Source organism: Calonectris borealis, chromosome 1 (assembly GCF_964195595.1).
Source record: "Calonectris borealis chromosome 1, bCalBor7.hap1.2, whole genome shotgun sequence".
NCBI lineage: Eukaryota > Metazoa > Chordata > Aves > Procellariiformes > Procellariidae > Calonectris > Calonectris borealis.
Window position 1 is genome coordinate 79,137,156 of NC_134312.1, and position 25,474 is coordinate 79,162,629.

Genomic DNA, 25,474 nt, shown 5'->3' on the forward strand with positions numbered 1-25,474 from the left:
CAAAATAATCAGAGCAACTGAGCTGTTTCTTAACTTTTTTCTCTTTTAAATGAAAAAGGCCTGGAGGAGGTACCAGCTCCAAAGCTGCAATTTTTGTTAGAGGGGGAAAACTTGAAGGAAAGATTTGAATAAAGAAAGTTCTCAGCACTTAGGAAAAAACTTTTGTCAGTCACAGTCCCCACTACAGGAGGACATGAGCAAAAAGGAAAACATCAGCTAATCAGAAGATCAAATGCAAAGATGATGTGTAAGGATAAAATAAAAAGTGTTTTGAGATCAGAGCACATCATCAATAGCAAATATCAGGATTTGAAATAGATGCTGCTGTTGCTATTACAGTTGCTCCAGAAGATGTCTAAAGATGTGCTGTCAAAGCAATGAGAGAACAAAGTGTTACCAACTGCACTTTGGATATGCTGAAGCAATTAGCAGGGATATCAAAAGAAAGGAAATCAGAGAACGAATATTTAGGCAGGAGGAGATGAACGCACAAACGTAAGTTTAGCAGTGTGGACAGAGCATGCGAAAAAAAAAGGTTGTGGATTTGTAAGAGGAGAGAGAAACGGTGCAAAGAAATAGAGCTGACAGAAATGTTTATCTGTCACATGTATGGTTGGAAGCTGGATGGATCTAGAAGCTAGTTTTAGTTAGGAACTAACACAAATCACTTGTGATCATTGTGATCCTCCAGTTCCAGGGTACCTAATTCATGTCAGAATGCTTTACTCCAGTGAATCAGAAGTGACAATTATGAATGTAAGTCTTACTTATGACTCCATCTTAAAAAAAATCATGGCTTTATTGGATGAGAATTTCAGAAGTGTTTGTATTTGCCAAATTTTGTTCCAGCTGAAGTGGAGAGTAAAGCTCCGTTTCCTTCCCAGGGAGGAGCAAAGGCAGACCAATACTGAACGCTTCAGACACTCCCACCACAATGTTTTTGCATACAAATTCTATTATCTAAATACAGCTATGAAAATTTAGGATGCTGTAAGTATTATATCAGTACTTCATTAGTAGTAATGTCCCAAAATATGTTATGCAAGCTACTCTTTATTGGTGTCTCTAAAACCTTTAGATGATGGTATAGTTGTTATTTATGTGTTAGATAATGCAAAGAGAAAAACTTTTAAAGAACTTTTTCAGAATTTGTAAACACGTCATTGGAAGCAAAACCAGTCTGACTCGGCTGTTGTGACCCCAGCTCAGCAGGATCCTGAGGAAAGATGCAGTGTTTGTTGGTATGGCCGTATAGATGTAAACGTCTACTAAACTCCTCCCTACACAGTAAGGGAAAAAAAAAGGGAGAGACAAACACGAATGATGTACATTTTGCCTCAATTCTATTTGTTACGTATTTTGAAATAGCCTATTTTACGCTGGAACTAGACTATGTAATTTAGCTGATCCTTATTTCACAGACATGAGGGTCAGCTACCTGAAAGCCCTTTTTTGATTTGGCAGCTGAGGTTTAAAATAAGAGGATGGAATCTGCTACCGTAGGTCAGACTATTATGTCCATATATCCAGAATTAATTTGTTCTAAAATGACCAGCATGAGGCATTTCAGCCCTATTCTGCTCCCTGAGAGATGTCTAGGAAATGATGAGATTTTGCACCCAGGTAAAGGTGGGAAGTAAAAGGTCTCTCCTGGCCTGTATCTCCTGGCCAGTCTCAAAACACCTACTACAGAGTGAGAATAACAAGCCAGACTTGGCTGGTGTAAATTAACCCAGCTTCATTGCCTTCCCTTGGACTACGCCAGTTCACATCTGTTGAAGCATGATTTCCTTAATGTTGATTCACGTTTTCTCTTTTATCTTTATTTTAGCTCCATACAATATCAGCGTGTTTGGCTTTGTTTTCTTTGATGAGCAAATGTGGGTAGCGTATAATAAGAAATTACTGATGTATTTATTATTAATAGAGCCATAAAGTCCCTTTGAACATCTGAAAAAAGATGGCTTGTAGGTGTGGACTTGGGTAACGCATTTTGCAAAGAGCAAGAACCATTTGTTTCTAGAGGTATCTGACAAACTAAAGCTTCCATTTTTGTTTCCATTTTAGTCAGTGAATTTTTCTTCCTTTTAATCTTTTAATTCCCCCCCTCTGACACTGCAGTCTTTTCTTTTTTCCACTTAGAAATATGAAGAAATGGGCAGGTCAAAGTTGAGATCATTTGTGGGGCTTAGTCACATTGTAAGTCCCAGCATAGCCCTTTCATCTCTCATGAACACAGACTGGGTATTGTGTGAAGTTCTTGAACTGTAAGTGACTTTAAATTCACTCTAGTGGACAAGGGTGAGAAGAAGTCATTTAACTTTTAATAGACTTTCAAGGACGAATGAGCAGCTGGTTGAGATGGAATATGAAATGACCCTTACCATTTCCCCAAACTCAGAATTCAATCTTTGAGGTTTTAAATAATGTGGTTAACTTTTTTCCTCCCCCAGTTTCCATTCCTCTCTGTTTTCTCAGTTTAGATGGAAAGGGGGTGTGTGAAAAAAAGACTTAAGAGAGGCTTTTCTGGCTCTTGCTGCACTCAAAATGGTGAAAGAAATTGGCCCTTCAGGTATTTCCTGCCAGATTTCCAGAATGGAAACAATTGTTTCTGCTTTACATGACTGATATCACAGGGAGTACGAAAAGGCTTGTGCAAATTAGGTGTAGCTCCACTGAAATTGGTGAGACCATGCCAGTGCACTGCAGCTGAGGATCTCGGCCTCGTTGTTTCGAACTGTTTGTGCTTGGAATGAGACTTCACATGGCATCTCATGCACTACAATTCTCCCTGTTTTTCCATGCTTGGCTTGAAGAACTGGGTTTGAGGGGGTTTTGACTGCAGCTCTTAGCCAAGCCAAATTTTTCGGTGGTCCAGCAGTTCTGATGATCTGCATTTGTCTAAGTTTTTGAGATGAAGAATGAACACTTATATCGATTATAGTTTCTAGCTCCCCAGATTGCAAAACACAAAGTAATTCATTATCAGGATATATATGCATCTCTCTCTCATTTCTCTTAGTGTCAGACTTGAAAAGACAGATACTATCCGTTGCATTAAGTCTTGTCGACCGAATGATGTCAACTGTGTGTTGGATCCAGTCCACACAATTTCCCACACTGTCATTTCACTGCCCACGTTCAGAGAATTTACAAGACCTGAAGGTAAGTGGTTTGTTCCTTGTTCCATTTAATAGAGTACAACATATAAAACCTCCACCGGAAATCCTTGCCTAAAGCCAGACTAGCTACCGGTGCAGTAAAATGTTTGCACAGTTCCAAATTACAGTGTACTATTCATTTAATTAAAACCTTCGATATCCAGGAGTTTTAATTTTATGGGGCAAAAAGAGTCATTCTGAGCTCTAACGCATAGAGCTTCCCAGTCTAAGGAAATACTGAGTCTGAATTCCCATTTACCACAAAATTCACGTTTACTCACATAATCGCCGTGTGCCCCATGACTTTTTTCTTCCTTTTTTTGCAGATTTTGCCATAGGAAGTAGGTGCTTATTGTATTTCTCTCATCTGTTTATGGTCTGTTGTTCGCTATTGACAGGTGGCTTGTTCCAAGAATATAGCCTTTATCTACATGCAAACATTTATCACAAAATTCATTCTATTGAATATACTGTCTAGTACTGTGATCTGCTGATTTTTGACCTATGAAAAAATAAGTGTTGGTTTTTTAAAATATAGAATAAAGGAAGGAAAATTCCAAGGACTGAACAGAAAGTTTTTAAGCTAAGATTTTCAAAAAGCATCAAGTGAGTGGCTGTCCAGTCATCCAAAGTGAGTTTTCCAGCCAGGGATGCTGCACTCTCATGGGCACTCATGTATTTCTTCAGTTCCTTTGGCCTCTGCACTACCTGCGAGTTTTGAAGTCCTGCAGTTTCATAAGGATTGCATTCACTTTGCTTAGTTCACATGTAAACTTGGAGATGAGAGCCAGTTTTTGCTCCTTGGCATTTGTATTCATTTTCTGGCAGCTTCACTGGGGACTGCGTACACATCCGTAGGTGGGATGACTGCCTTCAGCCCAGCTTCTCTGTAGGATGAGCCACTCAGCGACCTACTGTGTGGCACAGACACAGAGAGAGAAGAAGGGCACGGAGGAAAGGAAGATTATTTTGGAGGGGTTTTTAAAGATCTTGAATCCCTGTTTCTGATGCACCCAGAGTCTCAGCCTTGCTCTCTCAGAAATTTGTCCTAAATGAAAGCCAAAGCTGGTTCTCCACTTCCGTACCAGGCAGAAGGAGTAGGGCAAGAGACGTCTCAATCCTTGTTCATAAAGGAACAATTTAACCAATAACTTAGCTGCGTAGAGCTGCTGTAGGTTGTGTCAGGCCTGTTTCAGGCCTTGGCTGGCCCTACTTCACAGGGAATGGAGGAATGCCCCATAGCCACTTCTACTCCCATACACACCCCTTCAGCTTCACCAGGTGTACTGGCAGCAGAGCTAAGGATTTGGCCCAGGATGCTTCCCAAACCGTTCCCTCATTAGTCCATCCTCATGATTTAATAAAAAGAGATGAGACCTAGCAATCTGAGAGTACTACCGAAGCCCAGAAGACGTTCCTAAACTGTAATTCGGCGCATGGCCTTCGTGAATTCTTACAGCCCCATGGTTTAGTTTCATCATCTGAAGAGTGAGCGTAAAAATGAGAATAATAATACTTACCTCCCTGACAAGAAGCTTGAAAAATAGTTTCACTTTTTTTTTAAAAACCTAAAACCCTCTCCAGTACTCAAAAGGACTCTGTAATTTGTAATGGCAATACTCTGAGTAACTGCCTAAGGGAATCAGAGTTCAGGGGTTTATCTGTGTGGTCCCCCTCCACCACCCACCCTGTGGATCCTCAGTGTTGTCCTCTTTGGCTAGATGCTGGAAGTCTGACTGGTTTCTAAGAGGAGTGGTCTTTCTGGACTCTCGAAGTAACAGTGTTTTGGCTTCAGGGCTTCTTGGATGGTGCAGGAGGAGAAGATAAATCTATCCAAATCCTCCCTTCCCCCAGATGTTCTTTCTTTCCATTTTAAAGGACAAACTGGGGGTGGGGGGTGTCCTTCGCCAGCTTTGCGGACAAGTCATTTTGGATCAAATTCTGTTGGGTTCGTCAGTGATGTTTTCAAATACTTCTCAGTGCATTCTGTGATACTCTTTATTTACAGAGATTATTTTTCTTCGTGCCATCACACCTACATATCCGGCCAACCAGGCAGATATCATATTTGACATAACAGAAGGAAATTTAAGAGATTCCTTTGATATCATCAAGCGTTACATGGACGGTATGACAGTGGGTGAGTAGAGTGTTTTCTGCTTACTTTCTTCTCTCAATAATATTGCAGAACAAGGTCGAAGAAATTAACTCAAGTAATTAATTCCCACCTTGATTTTCAAGCCTATATTGATTTAATATTCTCCAATCCAATATGTGTAATTTGAACTAATATCACAGATTTTTTTTTTTATTCAAAATACCAGAGGCCTAAACTTTAATTTGAGAAGTATTTTAACTTTTTTTCAGAACTGGCTGTAATTATAAATGCTAATGGCTTAGCTTTAAAATGATGAGGTTTGCCTATTATAATCAAACCAAATATAAAATATGTAGTATGTCTGCAAAGAGACTGTAAATTTAATTATCTGTTCTTTCTTGTTTAAACAGCATTGCACCAATTTTTGGACAATAATCAAATTTTTAAAGCAGGACTGAATTTAGTGAAACTGTTACCTGTTTTAATATTTAATGACAGGCTGGTTCAGTTTTAAATAAATACCTCTGCTGAGGGTAAAAGGGATCTGTCAAATGCTGTGGTTTAGAAGAAACTTCAGAATGGAACATACACATCTGATTTACAGTCTCAATTTGGCAGGGAGGAGACGTGGCAGGAGGTATACCTGTGTATATGGGTCACGCGCTAGACCTGTATCTCATCATATAGCAGGGAGGGGCTGCAACACAACCTGGGGTCGTACTTTCTGGTAGGTTTCTTTCAGAGCAGGGCCCTTTTGGGGGATACAATGCATATCCAGTAGGTGATGTGTATAGTGTATCTAGGATATATACATACATGCATACAGATATATATATTTACAGTGTATACCGTAGCTTGGCTCTCACTGTGGGACTCAACATACCCAGGTACAGTTGGCAAATCACGTGGAAGTGGCAGAGCAGGAGCAGGTCCCAGCTGACGTGCTGCTTTGCCCAGTGTGAGGTGGTAGTGCAGTGGCAGGGGAATACGCTGTGATCCTCATGCTTAGAGAATGAATATGCCAGGTATTAAAAAGCAGTATTTGATTGCTCTTTATTAAAGTTTATTTATGAAAATAAAGGACCACTGTTCCCAGTGAACATTGTGCTTCAGTATGTGAATGTGCAGGTTCTGCTCAGGTTTATACATGTGCTTCTGGGCTTTCTAGCAGGACTTGTCTGGATGAAAAGAAAAATCGCTGCTGTGCTTCTTCCATACTGATAGGTCATGTTTAGCATGATCTGAAGGTGGCACTGTTGCATTTCAGAAGCATGATAGTACAGCGTCAGCTGTGCAAAGGTTTTATGAACTGTAGATAAAAATCGTAAGTCATTAGGTTTATATTTCTTTCTTTATCAAACAGAAGTATACATGTGAATGCTGAGAAAGAGGGAGAGTCTTAAAGCAGGATGATAAGATTAGAGATTTCAGGTATTGGGTTGATTCTTTAGAAGAGTATAAATGTTATCAGATCGCACAGTAGTTACAGTAGTTTGCTTTTCGTGCTGTGTACTTCTTTCTGTCTGAAATAAGAAAGAAGGATGTGTTTAGAAATTTGACTGGCCAAGGTATTCGCCTGAGGGAAGCGTTTCCATTTTGAATAATAGGACTGCGTGTCAATGGTATTTTACTTGGTAAACTGGATATCTGCCTCACAACGGTAGGAGAGAAAGGATATTCTTACACACCAGGTTGAGAGGATATGATATATGCCTAAGTACATTCCCAGCTCTGCAAAAGAATTGGGCAACTCTTTCTTCACCTCAGTTCCCCCATGTGCAACATGGAGATGATAAAACATGCCTACTACTGTCTTAATTAATTCTTGTATGTAAGAGTCTTAATTAATTCCTCTGTGTAAAAGTACTTTGAGATTAATGGATGGAAGCTGCAAAGTAAACTGCCTGCAGCAGAATTGGAAAAGGAAAAACAAAACAAAACCCCAGCTGATATTGCCTGGAGGGGCAGAGGTTCAGGACAGCATGTTGTATGTGTGAAATTAGGATTGCAAATAATTCTGCCAGCAGCGGTTCTGCTGCTCTCATCATAATATCGTTTTTCTTGTTATTAATAATCAGAATGTTAGGTGTTCCCATAAAAGTGCTGGGAAGTTTTCAGGCCAGATGAATAAGATGGGATACTAGTCCACAGGAGTTCACAAAGCGAGTCCCTCTTGTAAAGAAAGGGGAAGGGTTTGTATAAGGGTGGAAAAAGACAAAGGGCATAGACGATATCAGAAGGATTTATTGGTCATCAGAAAGATTTATTGGCTATCCCATTAAGTTACAGGAACATAAGAACTGTGGGGATGCAACATAGGAACTCCAGCAGAGCAAATGCCCAACTAGCCCAGTAACCAGTGTCCAGCATACAGGCCAGTAACAAACAGGTATACAGGAATCTTTCTCCAAATACAATGTTCCAGCTTGCTGCAATCATCAGTTTATATGCTTCTGGGAAAGCACAGCTGGACCATCATGCTTGATGATCACTGACGGACTATGCCTTTCAAATCTGTGTAGCCTATTTTTTAATCTTTTTTTTGCTGCCTGTATTGTAGAGGAAAGAATACATTTACTCTGATAATAAATCATATACGCATGGGTAAAAGGAATAATAAGCATGTTTCATTCTGTTGTAATATTTCAGGAGAAATGACCAGAGTATCAAAGCTATTTTATCTGCTAATGGAAATTAGATCACCAAATATCTTTTCTCTACAATACAGATTTTCTCTACAAGAGAAAAGATAGAAAACCTCTACGGGAGGTTTTGTTTTTTAAAGAAAAGACATGGACTAGCTCAGAGAGAGATGAAATGCATAAAAGCATATGGAAAAAAGCAGGAAAATAGTTACTAGTGTTACTGAAAGAGCTGAGTGTAATAAACCTTGACTTGATGTCAGAGCAGAGGAAACTAATGAAGGGATTCAAAGAAAGGAGGGAGCACTGGGAAAAGAGAGGGAGAAAGGACAGATCAATCAAGATGCTCTTGCAGGAAGTCCTTCAATAGTAAAACAGTTTTTTGCTAGGTTGTCACAAACGAGAAGAGAGATGATGCCTTAAGAAGGACCTGCATCTAAACTGTGTTTGTGTGAATGGAAAGGAACAAGATGCTCTCAGAAGTGTAACACTAAAGAAAAGTGAAAAGGTCCAGGTTTCTTTTGGTAATGGTTTAGAGAGTGGGAGGGGCTGTTAGAGATGGAGTTACAGAAGAAAAGTGAGGACTTGAACACTGACAGAGAATTGTGGACGGAAGAGAATCAGGTCATCAGTTTTAGCCATTAACGCTTTAAGTTGACACTGAGACATCAAGGAGATGTCAGTGAAGCTGAGAAATATGTCGGATTGGATGGAGCGTGGCTAATCAGGCTGGTTTGTGATTTGTTGATGGAGAGATAGCAGCTGAGGTCACAGGAGGAGATGAGAGTGTGTAGGAGCAGGTTGTGAGGAAGGAGAAAGAAGAAACTAGAAACAGGAAAGAGCTGCCCCAGGGAGTGTTAGAAAAAGAAAGAACACGGTCTCCCAAAGGAGATGTAGGAGGAGCAGCCACAAAGGTAGGAGAAAGAGGTAAGGACAGTATTGCAAAATCAAGGAAAGAAAATATATCAAATGGGAATCAATGATCAGCAGTATCAGACATGGAGGAGCCAAAAGTAGTAAGAACAGACTCCAAAACTAGCTATGCTGACCTACAGACAGTATCTTCCAGTGGAAGAGAAGGAACGAAAGCCAGCCTGCTGGAGTGGCAGTGCGTAGACTTCAGGCAAGCTGAAGAAAAAGAATAGTGGAAAAAGTTGCCTCCAGTATTTCTACCCTATTGTATTAAAAAGAGATGCAAAGTCCCATTCTTTCCTGGTTCAAGAAGTGCTGTAGGACTCTCTTGCCTGGTGTGGTTACAGGCCAAAGTGGCACTGAAGCCAAAAGATACTGTTAACAACTGCACATCATTTATTAGCACGGGCAGGAGAAAACCAGAAGTGCAGACCTATTCAGGTTTTTTTTTTAAAGCTTTTATAGACTTTTCACTGCATTCCTCCTTTAACCAGCTGTCAGTGAAAAATGAAGAATGCATTTTCAACCTGTACAAAAATGTCCTATCAATGCCTAAGGTATTATCAGATACTATAAAACATTTTCCCCCGCAGCTATGCATTCATTTCCTTAGGTGACTGTAATACCACCTTGTAGTCTGGTAAACTTCAGGAAGATTTTAAAATTTCATAATACAGCTAAAAGTAGTTTTGATAGGCTGAAATCTTCCATATCGCATTTGATACTAACCTAAGCATATATTCTTGCCTATTAAGCAGAGTGGTGCTATTCTTATCAAAAGCATCCAGAGCCAATACAATTATAAAATTTCACTTGTATCTATAGAGCTTCTCAGGGGTGTTGTGCTGGTGCTTGAATGCACTGATATGAGTGGTTGCTTATAATTTTACACGGTTTACACATGGTTGCTTATAATTTTACACAGAGACTTTTAAAAAATGATCAGAAGGTAAACAAACCCAGATACGGTAAGAAATCCCATATTGGCTGGGGGCAGGAGAAGGAGACTGGAGATTTATTTGACTTTTTGGGAAACCTATCCTTAGCACACAGTAGTAGTTCTGCATCTCTTAAGCAGTTTGGCCATTCCCAGTGTCTCTTCACAGTGCGCCACGCAAATGTTTGTATGGTGTGACATTAAGTTCAGAGTCACTGGATTGCAAAAGACTTGGTTCTGAACTTTGCCCCTGGACCCACTCTGCAGTGCCGGGCAAGTACCTTCACATTCCTTTCTGCTTCTCCCTTATCCTCTGTTGCTCTAGACTCTTTATCTTTGGGCCAGAGGCTGGCTGGCTCTTACTGTGCATTTGTTACGGTGTTTAGCATAATGAGATCCCCGGACTGATCTGGGCTTCCTGGCACGGCTGTGATACGGAAAGTAGCAGTTCACCTCCAGTTGCTTCTCTGTGGGGAAATGGAGGCTAGGTGTAGGCAGAGCCAGGGCGTCCAGGAGGGCTCTGCTGTTCACAGGGGTGAGGATTTCAGCACATACGTTACCTCCCCTTGTGGATACTCTTACTAGAAAGTAAGCAACAATAACCACCTTTTGTCGTGACTATAATGTCATTAGCATGAAACGACAATGGTGTCTGGCAATACAAAACCAATGCTGCCCAGTCATTCACAGGGAGCACAGAGCAGGGACATAATTCAGCAGGTTTTTCGACAGGCTCTTGCAGCCTTACATTAGAAAAGACACAGTCCCTTTCAGTATCTTTGTTCTGGTTTAATCTAGGCTTGCCCCTTTCACAAGAGAAGCCCCTCAGCGAAGAATATTTTGTGAGTTTTTCTCTATGCCAGGTTGCCCTGTCGAAATTAGTAGCTATGCATTTGAGACGAGGGTGCCCAGAAGCCATTTCATAAACGGGATCCTAGATTTATTGCCTGAACCTGCCCTTTTGGGATGCTGATGAGTGTGCTGTTCAGTAGTCAAATCTCTCAACACCCTCCCTCCCCTCCAGAAAAAATGTCAGGCTGGAGAGCTCTTCTGGAGGCAAACGAGCTACTCGAGCAGGAGGTGAATTTTCATTTCATATCTGAGAAATGCTGAAGGTGCTTTTCTGGTGAGAATGAGTCTCGTGCTTGAGTGGAACAACCTTCCTAATGCCAAATTTCGCTCTAGCGCATTGCAAGTATCTGGTTAATCAAACGCTCCTCCTTGATCAATGTTCATCTCACCCCTCGGGTAGGAAAGTGTAACGTATTACAAAAACATTCATACAGACCACCTTCGGTTACAGTTTCCATGAAGCCAGCAGACATATAAATAACACTGCAACTCTGACGAAGTTTTGTGAACTGTGGCATGAAGTATAAAACCTGCCAACTTGGGAAAGAAATGGATTGAGTCAGGGAACAGCTAAGGGGACCGTCAAAGGTCCCTGGTTCAGAATACGTAGCATGCATTTTTTGGTACTAATTTTAAACAGTGGGCTGAGATATTACGTAAATGAGCAAATAAAGCCAGATTTTGAATCCATCACACCGAGAAATATACTATAGCAATTCCTATGAAAGATGTGTGTGTGAATTCAGCCTTCTGAGGTGCTTTGCCCTGGTTTAGAGTAGACAGAGACTTGCTTTTCTGAGGCTCTCCAAGTGTGAAATATTTGTGCGACTGATTCAGCTGCTTCTGCTGCTGCTCCCGAGTTTGTGTGTTGATAGCAAGCATCTCATTCCTGCCGTAGCGCCTACACACCCTCTAAAACTGGAGGCGGAAGGCAAGAGACTCAAGGCATATCATAAATCTTTCCCAGTATGATGCACAGATGCGTGGCTCACTTGAAAAAAAACCCACTCTAACTTTTATTTTTAAAGGGGTCAAATATAGTGAAGTGACCCCTTATTTCAGCCTTATTTTGAGAATTTGGTCAGGGATTAACACACATTAAGATTCAGAAAGCTTCCCTCGTCAGAAGTTTTGCTAACAATACCAGCAGAGCTGTCGCCTCTAGGTGATGGCTGAGCGGCTATATAAGGGCTTTCATGTCAAATCCTCAGGATTAGGTACTTTTTCTTCCATGGTAAATTGAATCACAGAGCCATATCGTGCTGTGTGCCATAATGTGGCTCTTTGCCAAGAAATGCTTAGGGTTACAATAATTAATCGCCCAGGTGTCATGGATATGCTACTGTATCAAAGCTTGGCTGAAACTGAATAACGTGGTGGTGGGACAGGTAGGGTAAACTAAGCCACTCTCACTAGATGGAGAGATTGCATGTATGTGATGATGTACTCTGATGGACACTAAACCCCCTGTAAATAAGATAGCGGGAATAAAGTATCAGGAGGCTGATATATGTGATTTTGCACATTTTGGACATTCAGCCTTGAAGTTTTTCTACCTGTTTTTGTAATATGTAAGATTCTTATACTACATAAAGCATGTCACGTTCTCAAAGGTGGAACAGGAAGGATTAAAAAATATATGGTGGAAACTATTTTTTAATGAGGCCACTTCAAGTACAGTTATTGCATTTTAGGCATGAGTGATTTCGCAGCATTGTCAACATTAAAACCCATTGCGAGGTTTGGCTGGAAGGCAAACCAGAGATCTGAAAGCACTTCAAGTTTGCCAAACCAAGATAAGAGCACATCGCTCTGAAGTTATTTGGTATCCTTAATAAAGATCATAGTATTTGTAAACTAGCCAAACCTCAGTAAAATCAAAGGTTGTTTTTAATTCTTTCATAATACCAAGGCTCCATATGATCCAACATGACAGATAATAGCTTTGAAAATATTTACCATTTGTTTCTGGCCAAAAAATGTATTAATACCATGAGGCCTCTTTATTGCCTCTTTATTTGATGCATTTCAGCAATCAAAGCTTTCTAGAGAAGCCCAAGTATTAATGAAATTAAACTTCGTTGAGTGTTTGAAGGATAGCATTTGTAATAAAGTGAATCCTGAATTTCTGATCTGTTGAATAAGGCTAATCAGAAAGATCCTTTTTCATGCTAAATGTAACTCCTGTACTGTAGTTTCCTTTTTCTTTTTTCTTCAGAGGTGAAATGAAAGGCAAAAAGAGAATCAGATTCGAACAGTTTTAGCTAAACTTAAACTGAGACTTGTACCCTCCGTGAAAACTCTAAAGGCAGGAGGCTTTTAGACACAAGTGTTTGGACAGTCTCTAAATGAGAGCTTTGTCTTTACGAGGTTTATAAACGATTACTGTGGTCAACAGCTGCTGTGAGCATGGAAGAGATCTGAGCTGTTGCTTATGGTCGCAGGCGCAGGCCCTCCTCTTTTTTTCTGAGGGGTGTCTTGCCCTACCTCTGATCCTCTTCTATACCTCTCCGAGAAGGATACAGCTCTGAGCTGAACTGTTGGGTAGCGCTTATTGAATTGCTCTAGGAACACGGGCATTTTTGCCTGTTCCTGAGATAACATGCCGCCGGGGTCAGCACTGCACCAACTGGCCCAAGTCGTTAGGAGTCCTGTTTATGCCACTGGTGCAATACTCACTGTTACAGTACCTAAATCACCATTGCCCTTCTGTTCCCTCATAGGGAGTGTTGGGATTGTATTAAGTGATCTGGAGCTTTGTTGGTGCTCAAAAGGGAAATTCCCCTCTCCTGCCTATACTCCAGCCCTTTCCCTGTTGCCAGCATTAGTGCTTGCGCGGCAAGCTACATTTTTGGTTTTTTTTCTTTCAGGTGTTAATCCAAGGGAAGGGGTGGAGGATATAGCAGGACTAGTATTTTTGATCAGCTTAAACCAACAGTGAAATTGCCCTGAGTCATGTAGCTTATGAAAGTGCAATTTCATGTGTCCAAATTGACTTCTAAGGCATTGTATAAGCACTTGGTTGCTCAACAGTTGAAAATTAGGCCATTTTCTTAGGAATTTGAACAAAGATCTGGGAGGTCCGTGTTTGAAAAGTATGTGTTTTTGAAAATCTTGTCCCCAGATACTTCAGCAAAGATACGTATAGCCAGCCACATTCCTGTGAAGCAGTTCTCCATCAACATGGAAACCTTGTTAACATCCAACTCTAACTCGATTCTCCGAATCTTTTATTTTGTGAAGTGTTCACCATCAAACTTGAATGAAGGTCTAATTCACAATGTTATGAGGGCAATACACTTCAAAGCAAGAGGAAATCTATTTCAGTACTTGTATTTTGATTAATGACTTTTCTGAATCCTTTAACCATATTTATGTTTGTCAGGTGTGGCAGCTCAAGGATTAATGATATCTTCAGAGCTATTTTTCTGTATATGATTTGATGCCTGCAGTGATGATTACCAAGAAATATTTCATTTTCCAAAGAACAGCCACTTATTAATAAAACAGATTATATCAGAAACTATAGAGCACCACATAGCAGGAGTCTACATAGTTATTGTCACAAATAATTGAGAGAAATATAGATAGCTTTCACAAAAAAAAAGAAAAAACAAACCACAGAAAATGAAAAGGACTATTTAGCTTTTGAGAGATGGAGGAATCTAAGGTGTACATTAACTTTCTGAAGTCAGCAGACATCTGGTGGTCTGGGAAGTGCCTGCAGTTTGACAGCTAGATTGTGCCTTGAGGCACAGTCATGAACTAGAGAGGACTGGAAGAACATAATGCCTGTGAGACTCCCTATGGAGGCACAGCCCCCTGCTGTGAAGGGCAAAAAGGGCTTCTACAAGTACATCAACAGCAAAAGGAAGACTAGCAAAAATGTGGTCCTGCTTCTGAATGGGGCAGGAGACCTGGTGACAAAAGACATGGAGAAAGCTGAAGTATTTAATGCCTTCTTTGCCTCTTCACTGATAAGACTGGCCTTCAGGAGTCCCTGAGCCCTCAGAGCAATAGGAAGATCTGGAGCAAGAAATACTCACCCTCGGTGGAGGAGGATCAGATTAGGGAACATTTAAACAAACTGGACATACCGGAGTTCATGGGAGCCGATGGGGTGCCCCCACAAGTGCTGAGGGAACTGGCCAACGTCATTGTGAGGCCAGTCTCTATTATCTTTGAAAGATTGTGGTGATCGGAAGTTGCTGTGGACTGGAAGAAGGCAAATGTCACTCCAACCTTCAAGAAGGCCAAGAAGGAGGATCTAGGGAACTACAGGCTGGTCAGCCTCACCTCAGTCCTGGGAAGGTGATGGAGTAAATCCACCTAGAGAACATTTCCAAACATATTAAGGACAAGAAGGTGACTGGGAGTAGTCAGCAAGGATTTATGACGGGGAAATCATGCCTGACCAACCCTGACAGCCTTCTACAAAGAGATGACTGGATTAGTGGATGAGAGAAGAAGAGTGGATGTTGCTTATCTTGACTTTAGTAAGGCTTTCAACACCGCCTCCCCTAATATCCTCATAGGCAACCTGAGGAAATGTAGACTAGATAAGTGGACAGTGAGGTGGATTGAAAAACGGGTGAACTGCCAGGCTCAAAGGGTTGTGATCAGCAGCACAGCTAGCAGCCGGTCACCAGTGGTGTATCTGAAGGCCCACCAAGCCACTCAATCACTCCCCCTCCTCAGCTGGACAGGGGGAGAAAAATAGGACGAAAGGCGTGTGGGTCGAGATAAGGACAGAGAGATCACTCAGCATTTACTGTCATGGGCAAAACAGACTTGACTTGGAGAAATTAATTTAATTTGTTACTAATCAAATCAGAGTAGGGTAATGAGAAATAAAACCAAATCTTAAAACACCCTGCCCCCACCCCTCCCTTCTTCCCAGGCTCAACTTCACTCACGATTTTCTCTACCTCCTCCCTCCGAGTGGCGCAGGGGGATGGGGAATGGGGCTTGCGGTCAGTTCATCACACGTTGTCTCTGCTGCTCCTTCCTCCTCACACTCTTCCCCTGCTCCAGCGTGGGGTCCCTCCCATGGGAGACAGTCCTTCATGAACTTCTCCAACATGAGTCCTTCCCACGGGCTGCAGTTCTTCATGAACTGCTCCAGCGTGGGTCCTTCCCATGGGGTGCAGTCCTTCAGGAACAGACTGCTCCAGCGTGGGTCCCCCACGGGGTCACAAGTCCTGCCAGCAAACCTGCTCCAGCATAGGCTCCTCACTCTCCACGGGTTCACAGGTCCTACCAGGAGCTTGCTCCAGCACGGGCTTCCCAAGGGGTCACAGCCTCCTTTGGGCATCCACCTGCTCCAGCATGGGGTCCTCCACGGGCTGCAGGTGGGTATCTGCTCCACCATGGACCTCCATGGGCTGCAGGGGGACAGCCTGCCTCACCATGGTCTTCACCACGGGCTCCGGGGGAATCTCTGCTCCAGCACCTGGAGCACCTCCTCCCCCTCCTTCTTTACTGACCTTGGTGTCTGCAGGGCTGTTTCTCTCACATATTCTCATTCCTCTCTTCCAGCTGCTGTTTCATAGCAGTTTTTTCCCCCATTCTTAAATACGTTATCACAGAGGTGCTACCACTGTCACTGATGGGCTCAGCTTTGGCCGGCGGTGGGTCCGTCTTGGAGCTGTCTGGCATTGGCTTTATCAGACATGGGGGAAGCTTCTAGCAGCTTCTCACAGAAACCACCCCTGTAGCCGCCCTGCTACCAAAACCTTGCCGTGCAAACCAGACTGAACACAGCTCAGAGCAACATGCTCTAGGTGACTCTGCTTTGAGCAAGGAGTTGTACAGACGGTCTTCAGAGGTGCTTCCCCCCTCAACTATTCTGTGATACTGATTCTGGATTGTGGCGATGAAAACATGACAGGACTGGATTGCCACAAAAGGAAAAACTTTGCAGCTTTCACTCTACCAAATGCAGTAAGACATTCCCTAATGTGTAATGTTTGAAGCATTATATTTTCAAAGCTAGGATACATTAAGCAATTACCCAACAGTTGATTCACTTCCCTTCTCCCCTGGCATGGTATAGGTCAGTAAGTACTCTAGTAACTATGTTGGCAGAGCAATTCAAGCACTGAAAATCATTACTTTGGCATAACCTTTTGGAATAAAGAGCAGCCTTTAGGAAAGGAATTTAATTAAACTTTAACATATGCAGAGCCCCAAAGCTTTTTACAGAAAAAAAATGGATAAAGTAGCCTAAAGTATATGTTTTCTGTTTGTGACCAGGATGTGAATTATTTTTCAACCTTATTGATGAACTTTCTATATTTGTAATGAATACTGAATAAGAAATAACTTTTTTCTTACAAATCTTAACATAACTTCTTTGAGCCAAAAACCAATTTGGCTATATAAGTTTTGGCTTCACACTGTAGATATGTATTTACATGTTGTAGACTGAGATAGTCTGGTATTCAAGCCTAACCTGCAACTCGTTGTCTATGGTTTGATCCAAGGAAGCATTTATTCATGGCTGGATTTGTTTTCTCTTGCTCCTTTCTGGAATGAGCCCATCAATTTTGTCTTTTAAAATAGCCACTGCAACGATCATTTCCCTAGTCCTAAACTTCCTAATTGCCTGAACATCTCTTTGAAACTAGGACGAGGCTCTTAAGTAACACTGATGCATCTGAGATGTTTACTCTTGATTTTGAAAATCTTGGCCAGCAGTATAAAGCAAGAGGCCTTGAGGAGAAAAGCAAACTTGAAATTATAGTCCAGGATCTTGCATTAACATGAGGAGATCAGTCTTTTTGTATTGCTTAAGGGAAACTCATAAACATGCTTTTCCCCTACAAGAAGTTCACCACACATTACCACTAGCGTGCCAGTGTTTTGGGCTACTTTCCTTTAATAGCCATGCAATGGCTTTAGGTTCCAGGAGGCCGAGATAACTCTCGCTTCGTTACTGCAACACCCACATGGGATTAAAGAAGTTTGCTAACATTAGAGGAGAGCTTATGTCCATCCTTTGTACATAATCATACATACCCATGGCCTGACACAGACTAGCAGACTATTTAAAGGCTATTTTTGTGATTTCCAAAGATCCATTGCTTAAAAAAGGGCAGTTACTGTTGTGTTGTGGCAGCTAGGACTATTCATCTCTGACAAGGCTGTAAAAAGGACCAGAGTGTTGTTTGTGGGGAAACAGAGATCCAGGAAGAGCCAAAGGTAGGACTTCAGAACATAGGCTGAGATTATTTGGAAGTTAATATAAAGCCCAATAAATTACTTGAGTTTCAGTTGAGTTTAGGCTCCAGCTCCACAGCTCTCACCACATTCTCTGGTACTTGAATTTTTCCAAATTAATCATTTCATGTTCCAAGTATCCATCTAAAGCACAAGGAAAATAGCTAGGGGAAAAATTATAAGGTGTTTTTTGTGTCACTGAAATCTCTCTCTTGAAGGTGTCACTAGCAGCTCATCCCGAAAGTTCCGTCTGAAAACAGGCAGCACTAACTCTCACCACGTAATAGCACATTCTCTTGACAAGCCTCCCTGTGTTTTTTTTCAAAGGGGGCACATTTTGTGATGGACTTTAGCTTTCGCTTACAAGCAGACCTGTAGACTCATAGCCTGAGAATTAGGAAATTTAGGGGAAAAACTGATTTGCTTGGGCTCTTATGCATCTCACGTGGGATTTTATCTATCTCAGGAGGAATAGAAATGAGTGTATTGCTACCAAAATGTCCTACATTCTGCATGAACAAGCTATGCATTTTTCAGCCCTAGTATGTATTCCTGCCTCTCACCTGTTAAGCCTCATACCCTTCTCAGCTTTTCGACCCTGCTGTCCTGCCTGCCTTGCTGGCATGTACTTGAATAGCAATTGCCTGGGTATCTCAGAGCTAGGCAGCCAGTGAAACAGGCTGCATATCAGGGGCAAAGAAACATCGTCACACATAAGAATTACCAAGAAGATCCTAGGAGATTCTTTAGCTTTCCTCAGCTCTTAGACCCTTTGCTGTCTGTGACTGTATTTTACAATGGAGCTGATATTAACATTCTTGTGGAGCTGTATTCCACACAATAATTCATATCATATTTCATATACCAAGTTGCTGATAATTCTAACTAATGCAAAATATTCTTTTTTATATATATGGTCAGTAGAGTGAATGAAGACTAATTCTCAGTTGTCCTATTAGTTTCTGATTTGTGAAAGTTAATTTTAATAATGCATGGCCAGGATGCAAACACGAAAACAAAAATTCAATAGCAGTGTGTTCTTATTTTGAAGGAAAAGCGAACAATGAGCTATGCTCAGACTCGTTTGTCTGCCTTTGACATTTCAAGTATATATCCCACTCTTATTATTTTAGATACTTTTTACAGAGTGTTTAATTTAAAATAGATCTCAGAATGAATAAAAAGATGTGTTTTGTTCTATTTAGGACTGGATTAATATGTTAACTATAGATTAAAGATTCGGAAAAGTGGATTGTTCTTCTTTTCACCACTTCAATGCTCTCTCAGTAACTCTTCACCATCCATCCCAAGATTAGTCAGTCTGTGGCCAGTTTTTAGCTGACCACAGATCATACAATTAAACAATGTAAAAAAAAAATTAGCAAATTTTCCGAAATCAATTGTTTTTTCCCAGAAAAACTGGCTAAATTAGTACCTGCCTATAATGTCAAGTGTGAAATCTTGCACTAATGAAAAATGGGCAATGCTGTTGGATTCAACTGATAGTGAAAAGCCACGTACTTGAGAAGAATCACAGAAAGGAGACTGTGTGCTTGCTGTGAGCGCAAAGGAAAAAAAAATTAGTTTTATTACTATCCTTTGGCATGTGAAGACCAGAGCAAAACAATATAGCCGTAATCCTGTGTATGGGGGAAGAGATGGGAAGGTAGTAAGAGGAAAAGAGCTCTTGTGCGTGTTACTTAACGCAGAGTTTGAAATGTGGTTGAGGGGATTGATCACGTTTTTGATAACTGCGTTTATTGTATTTTCCTGAGCACAGCCCACAGGGTATTTGGAAGAACAATTTTTGATTTGGCAGTAGTTTGGATTGTTTATATATACACAAATACATATGCCTGCATATGCATATGCAGGTAAGGCAAGACGAGGTTTACTTCAGCACATCCCCTCTTCTTCCAGCAGTCATCAGATACAGCTCCCCAGTAACCACCAGTCCCTGTTGCCTCTCCCTTCAGCCTCTGATCCGTTGCCCGCTCCACTAACACTTCTCAGCTTGATTTTGTGGGGGTCCTTAAAAGTTTAGGTTATCTGAGGCTCTCTTTGTGAGGCATGGGTGCAACTTATGTCTGTACTGTGTTCTTATGATGATACAGATTTAAATATTTGACTAGACTCGAGAATCAATTCCTGTGGAAAATCTTGCGACCTTCGCCTCTGAAAGAGAAAACATAACACAATGCATCCTCTCTACCAACCCGAACCAGCCTTTTCTAGTGGCAGTGTGAAAATAAGCTTCTTTGGTTCTGCTTTGCTTTCTGGCAAACCGTGGAGATCCCTGTTAGAGGCACTTTCTCTAGAGAAAATGCAAATGCAGTGTTCAGCAAGAGGTGTAAGGAACACAGTGACCCAGATTCATCCCAGAAGGGCCAGAAGGAGGATCCGGGGAACCACAGGCCTGTCAGTCTGACCTCGGTGCAGGGGAAGGTTATGGAGCCGATCATCTTGAGTGCCATCACGCGGCACGTACAGGACAACCAGGTGATCAGGCCCAGTCAGCGTGGGTTTATGAAGGGCAGGTCCTGCTTGACTAACCTGATCTCCTTCTATGACAAGGTGACCCGCTTAGTGGATGAGGGAAAGGCTGTGGATGTTGACTTTAGTAAAGCATTTGGCACCGTTTCCCACAGCATTCTCCTGGAGAAACTGGCTGCTCGTGGCTTGGACGGGTGTACTCTTCGCTGGGTAAAAAACTGGCTGGACGGCCGGGCCCAAAGAGTTGTGGTGAAGGGAGTTAAATGCAGTTGGCGGCCGGTCACAAGCGGTGTTCCCCAGGGCTCAGTTTTGGGGCCCGTTCTGTTTATTATCAATGATCTGGACGAGGGGATCGAGTGCTCCCTCAGTAAGTTTGCAGACGACACCAAGCTGGGCGGGAGTGTTGATCTGCTGGAGGGTAGGAAGGCTCTGCAGAGGGACCTGGACAGGCTGGATCGATGGGCCGAGGCCAACTGTATGAGGTTCAACAAGGCCAAGTGCCGGGTCCTGCACTTTGGCCACAACAACCCCATGCAACGCTACAGGCTTGGGGAAGAGTGGCTGGAAAGCTGCCTAGAGGAAAAGGACCTGGGGGTGCTGGTTGACAGCCGGCTGAACATGAGCCGGCAGCGTGCCCAGATGGCCAAGAAGGCCAGCGGCATCCTGGCCTGTATCAGAAATAGTGTGGCCAGCAGGAGCAGGGAGGTGATCGTGCCCCTGTACTCGGCACTGGTGAGGCCGCACCTCCAATACTGTGTTCAGTTTTGGGCCCCTCACTACAAGAAGGACATTGAGGTGCTGGAGCGTGTCCAGAGAAGGGCAACGAAGCTGGTGAAGGGCCTGGAGGACAAGTCTTATGAGGAGCGGCTGAGGGAACTGGGACTGTTTAGCCTGGAGAAGAGGAGGCTGAGGGGAGACCTCATCGCGCTCTACAACTGCCTGAAAGGAGGTTGTAGCGAGGTGGGTGTTGGTCTCTTCTGCCAAGTAACAAGCGATAGGATGAGAGGAAACGGCCTCAGGTTGCGCCAAGGGAGGTTTAGATTGGACATTAGGAAAAATTTCTTTACCAAAAGGGTTGTCAAGCCTTGGAACAGGCTGCCCAGGGAAGTGGTTGAGTCACCATCCCTGGAGGAATTTAGAAGACGTATAGATGTGGTGCTTAGGGACGTGGTTTAGTGGTGGACTTGGCAGTGTGAGGTTAACGGTTGGACTTGATGATCTTAAAGGTCTTTTCCAACCTAAACAATTCTATGATTCTATGAAAAAAAAGAAGAAAAGTTTTTTTAAAAACAAATATTTTAAAGAGTTCTGCAAGTGCTCCTTCAGCATAGTGGGCAGTGAGCTTAGCACAGAAGTCAGAATCAGGAGTCTGAATTTCTGGAGACAAAACATTAATGCATGATAACGCGGGGACTTGTCATCCAGAATGGGTTAATGTGGTAACAAAACAGCAGTGTTTCTCCTAAGTTCAAAATGGACCTTCTTAGCAAATCAGCTGCGTAATGCAAAAATACAAGCAGAAACCAGACACAGAGGTGAATTGCCTGAGGGTGTCACATATTTCAAAGCAGAGAAATGTAATGATATCTTAAAGAGGTATGGACAAGCCAAGGAATACCTGTGGCATCTGATTACAATAATAGAAATTCTGCTGAAAGGCTTAGGAAGATTAACAATATTAACCTTGCTGTCTTATTTATCCCATCTTCTTTGATAAGCAAAGCCTCAGTAATCCAATGACAGTGGCTCTAAGATTGTTGGTTGTTGTCATTATTCTCACTTGAAAATAAGTATTATATATTATTTAGGTTAATGTCTTCACTACACATGTTGACATACTTTTACCTTAGACAAAATCGAAATATGAAACATGAAAGAAGAAAAAACAAGGCAAGAGAGCAGCTCAGTGTATTAATTACAGAGCTTTAAAAGTTCTGGGCCATGGTCAGACTATCACTGCAGAAATAACTGTGACAACCAAAAACTTACTGACTCTCAAGCCAAGGCTGTTTGCATACACAGATCAGCAGATGGAAAGGATTGGCGTAGATCCTGTTAACAATAAGGGCAAAGTGTGCAAGAAGAAGAAGTATTATCATTGTTTTCTAAAAGGAGGTCATCAAACCATGAAGATACCCAAGCAGATTTGGGACGTGTAATAACATCTCTGCTCAGTTAACAAAAAAGCAAAACCAAACAAAGGTGAGCTGATGGAAAGTAGTCTGCCTGGCCTGTGACACGTAGGGTTTTCTGTAGGTTGAGTCTGTGTTTGGGTCACAGATTATGAACCAAAGACTATAAACAGCAACAGCAGCACATCAGACCGGAGGGTACCAGTGCTTGCTTGCACCGATGTGCCTGTAGGCAAGACAACACAGATGCTTGAAATTGCCTGGCACATGGGATTCAGCGGCAGTGCGAATCTCCTTGTTCATTTATTATCAGTGATTCACCCTGTTTTAATATAGACAAATACTCTCCTGGCTTTTCTTGTGCAAAATACTAACCTAGCTGAAATCTATTTTTGTTGGAAAAGGATTTGGGTGAACTTGCTTAAATAAATTCACCCCATTTACCAACCGTAGAGTCTGCAGCTTTGGTCCCAGAGAGGACTAGCTGATGGTGGTATTTGAGAGCAGATGATCATCTGTTTTCAGGTCATGTAATGAGCAACACCGTTGTTCTCCTGGCATCCTGTGAAGAGTGACTCACAGGACAGTGTGTACTGCTACAGGGATCCAGGACCAAGTCCCAGTCTGCAGTTATCCCCATGTCAAATCTGAGTGGCTCCATCAAGCTACTTTGGATTTAGACTGGTAAAAAAGAGATCAAAAAGCAGCTGCTTAATTTCTACATTTCCTGACTTTTCAGTACATTTAAAAATTGTAACCTTCCTATCACTATAAAGTATGTTTTTATACTTAATATTCAGCTATAAATGTTGAAGGATGCCAGACCACAAATCTGGACCCAGCATTAGTCTGCCAAAAGGCATAGTGGAACAACATGTTTATGCAAATGTTGCAGTAACTGATAAACCCACGTCGCTTAAAAACATCCAGAATTATTACACATGGCATCTTCAAATGTGCTAAATGCTCTCGAGATCCTGACTGATGCATTGAGCCATGTACGTGAATTACATGTACCAGGCCTGAGTCTCAAGCTTTTTCTTTAGACGTCTGTTTGCGAGAGTAGGCACAAGGCTACTGGTGGCCTTGTTTGGGTCTGGAATAGCTGCGCCTCCCTCGTACCTGACATGAAAGGCACAAGACCTTAGAGAATCAGACACAGGTAGCATCAAAAGGCAGTGACGCATTATAGCAGGTAGCCTTTAACAGCATTTCTGACCTAACAGTCCTAGGACCACTGTAACAGGATCACTGGAAAATGGATAAATGTGTAGCCAAGTTTCAGGCTCTGAGCAGCTTTGCTATTGCATGGTTTCCACCCGCATTTGTCCTTGAGTTTGGTGGAGAAAAATGCTCAGGTTTTCCATTTTAGCACTTCTCACCAAAAAAATGGAAAGCTCTCAATGAGTAAATCTGCCAAGAGCTGAAAACCTGTCATATGCTTTTGTCCAGTAGAACATTTCAAGGTTTTGTCCTTACTCTTTTTTTTTTTCCTTCTGCCCATTTAGAATGACTGCATCCTTATACACATGCTGTAGCACAAACCCATCTGACTGCATCATCCTATTTATTTCATTGGAGAGGAAGGGAAATAGTTCTTTTGCACAGGTGGTCATTTCGGGACCATCTAGGAGATTGGCACAACGAACTCGATAAATAAATATTGTGAGAGTATTGTGTTTCTTTATACATTCCTTCAATTTCTTGCTTCAATATAGCTGCCTTAACATGTGCAGCATTCACTTCTCAGACCATTATTAGGCTTGATTTTAAAACAGCAGCAAAAGAACTGTGTGGAAAAGTACTGCCACATGGATCACAGTGTGTTTGCCCCTTCCACCTTGAAAATAAATGTTCCGTTTTTTCTGCCTATTAGCAGAATGCACCCAAACAAGAATGAGAAAGTTACTAATTGCTTTGAATGCTACATCAATAAAATGTACGGATAGATGCCATACTGTGGCATAAACCATCTTGAGTGGAATTGCATCACATCAGAAGAACACTATAAAAAGATTGCTAAATGGAAACAGCAACCTTTGCCATCTGAGGCTTGGTGATCACTGCATGAGCCGCTAACAGGGTGGGTTAAACAGCTTGCCAGTACTGAGTGATTCCAATGCTGCGTGTTTCTGTGGTTGTCAGTTAAAGCACTGCCTGCAATAATGTGATGTGTTGTTAGCAAAACGCTTCAAATGCTACTCTAGAGGGAGGGCAATTTTAGCAAGGCTTTTCTTTTTCAATATATCATCTGCCAAGCCCAGTCGTTTTTATAAGGTGCAGGAGAGTAGCCAAGAACACTTGGGGAAAAAAAAAAGTAGAAAAATATATATGTATGTATGTACATATAAATTGTAGGGGGAAGGATGCTTAAAATGTGTATTCATCAAATATGGCAAGCAAAGTGAATGTGGTGAAAAGTTTGCAATTTTACTGCACGCTGAAGATATTAGTTGGTATTTAAACAGGACAAAACTGTAATGTCATCACTGCCTTAGCAAAAGGTGCTGACAGCCTGCATAAGCAAACATTTATCTCTCCCATCAGATCTCAAGCCAGTGTGTTCGTAGGGGACTGCTGTAGGAGTTCGGCTGGGACTCCAGGAAGGCGCTGGTGTGCTGCCTGCTTGTGAAATGTAATCCCCAGCATGCAGAAGGAATACGTCTTAAAGAATCCTTTCTTAAACTATGTATTTCCTTCTGAATCGAACGCCTTGTCAGACCTGGGTTTACCCAGGTAAACTGGCTGACCTCGGGTTTACCTGATTTTGACCTTTTGGATACATCCTTTCAGATGTGAGCCATTTGGTAGCTCCCTACTCTAATGACACCAGACCTAGAAAATAACTGTGAAGTGAGAACATGTGTACGGTCTCATCCTGAGCCTTTGGAGTCAATGGCAAAGCTCACGTTGACTTTCTTTTGTGTAGGTCTGAAGCTATAACGCTGTTCTGTTTAGCCACATCGTGTCAAGGCACTGACAAGACCTTATGGCCCAGATGGGCCTCCTCAGGGTCCTCACCCACC

The 25,474-nt window shown here is 42.0% G+C and overlaps 1 protein-coding gene across 8 annotated transcripts in view; it reads left to right on the top strand.

The window, feature by feature from the left end:
- Window positions 1-25,474, top strand: part of FBLN1 (fibulin 1) — an 83,551-nt gene that overhangs the window by 55,821 nt on the left and 2,256 nt on the right. For all 8 annotated transcript variants that reach the window (XM_075162052.1, XM_075162060.1, XM_075162107.1 and 5 more), the window contains 2 exons: window positions 3,023-3,165; window positions 5,170-5,301. In XM_075162052.1, the coding sequence (XP_075018153.1) occupies window positions 3,023-3,165; window positions 5,170-5,301 (275 nt within the window). The remainder of the gene's footprint in view (window positions 1-3,022; window positions 3,166-5,169; window positions 5,302-25,474) is intronic.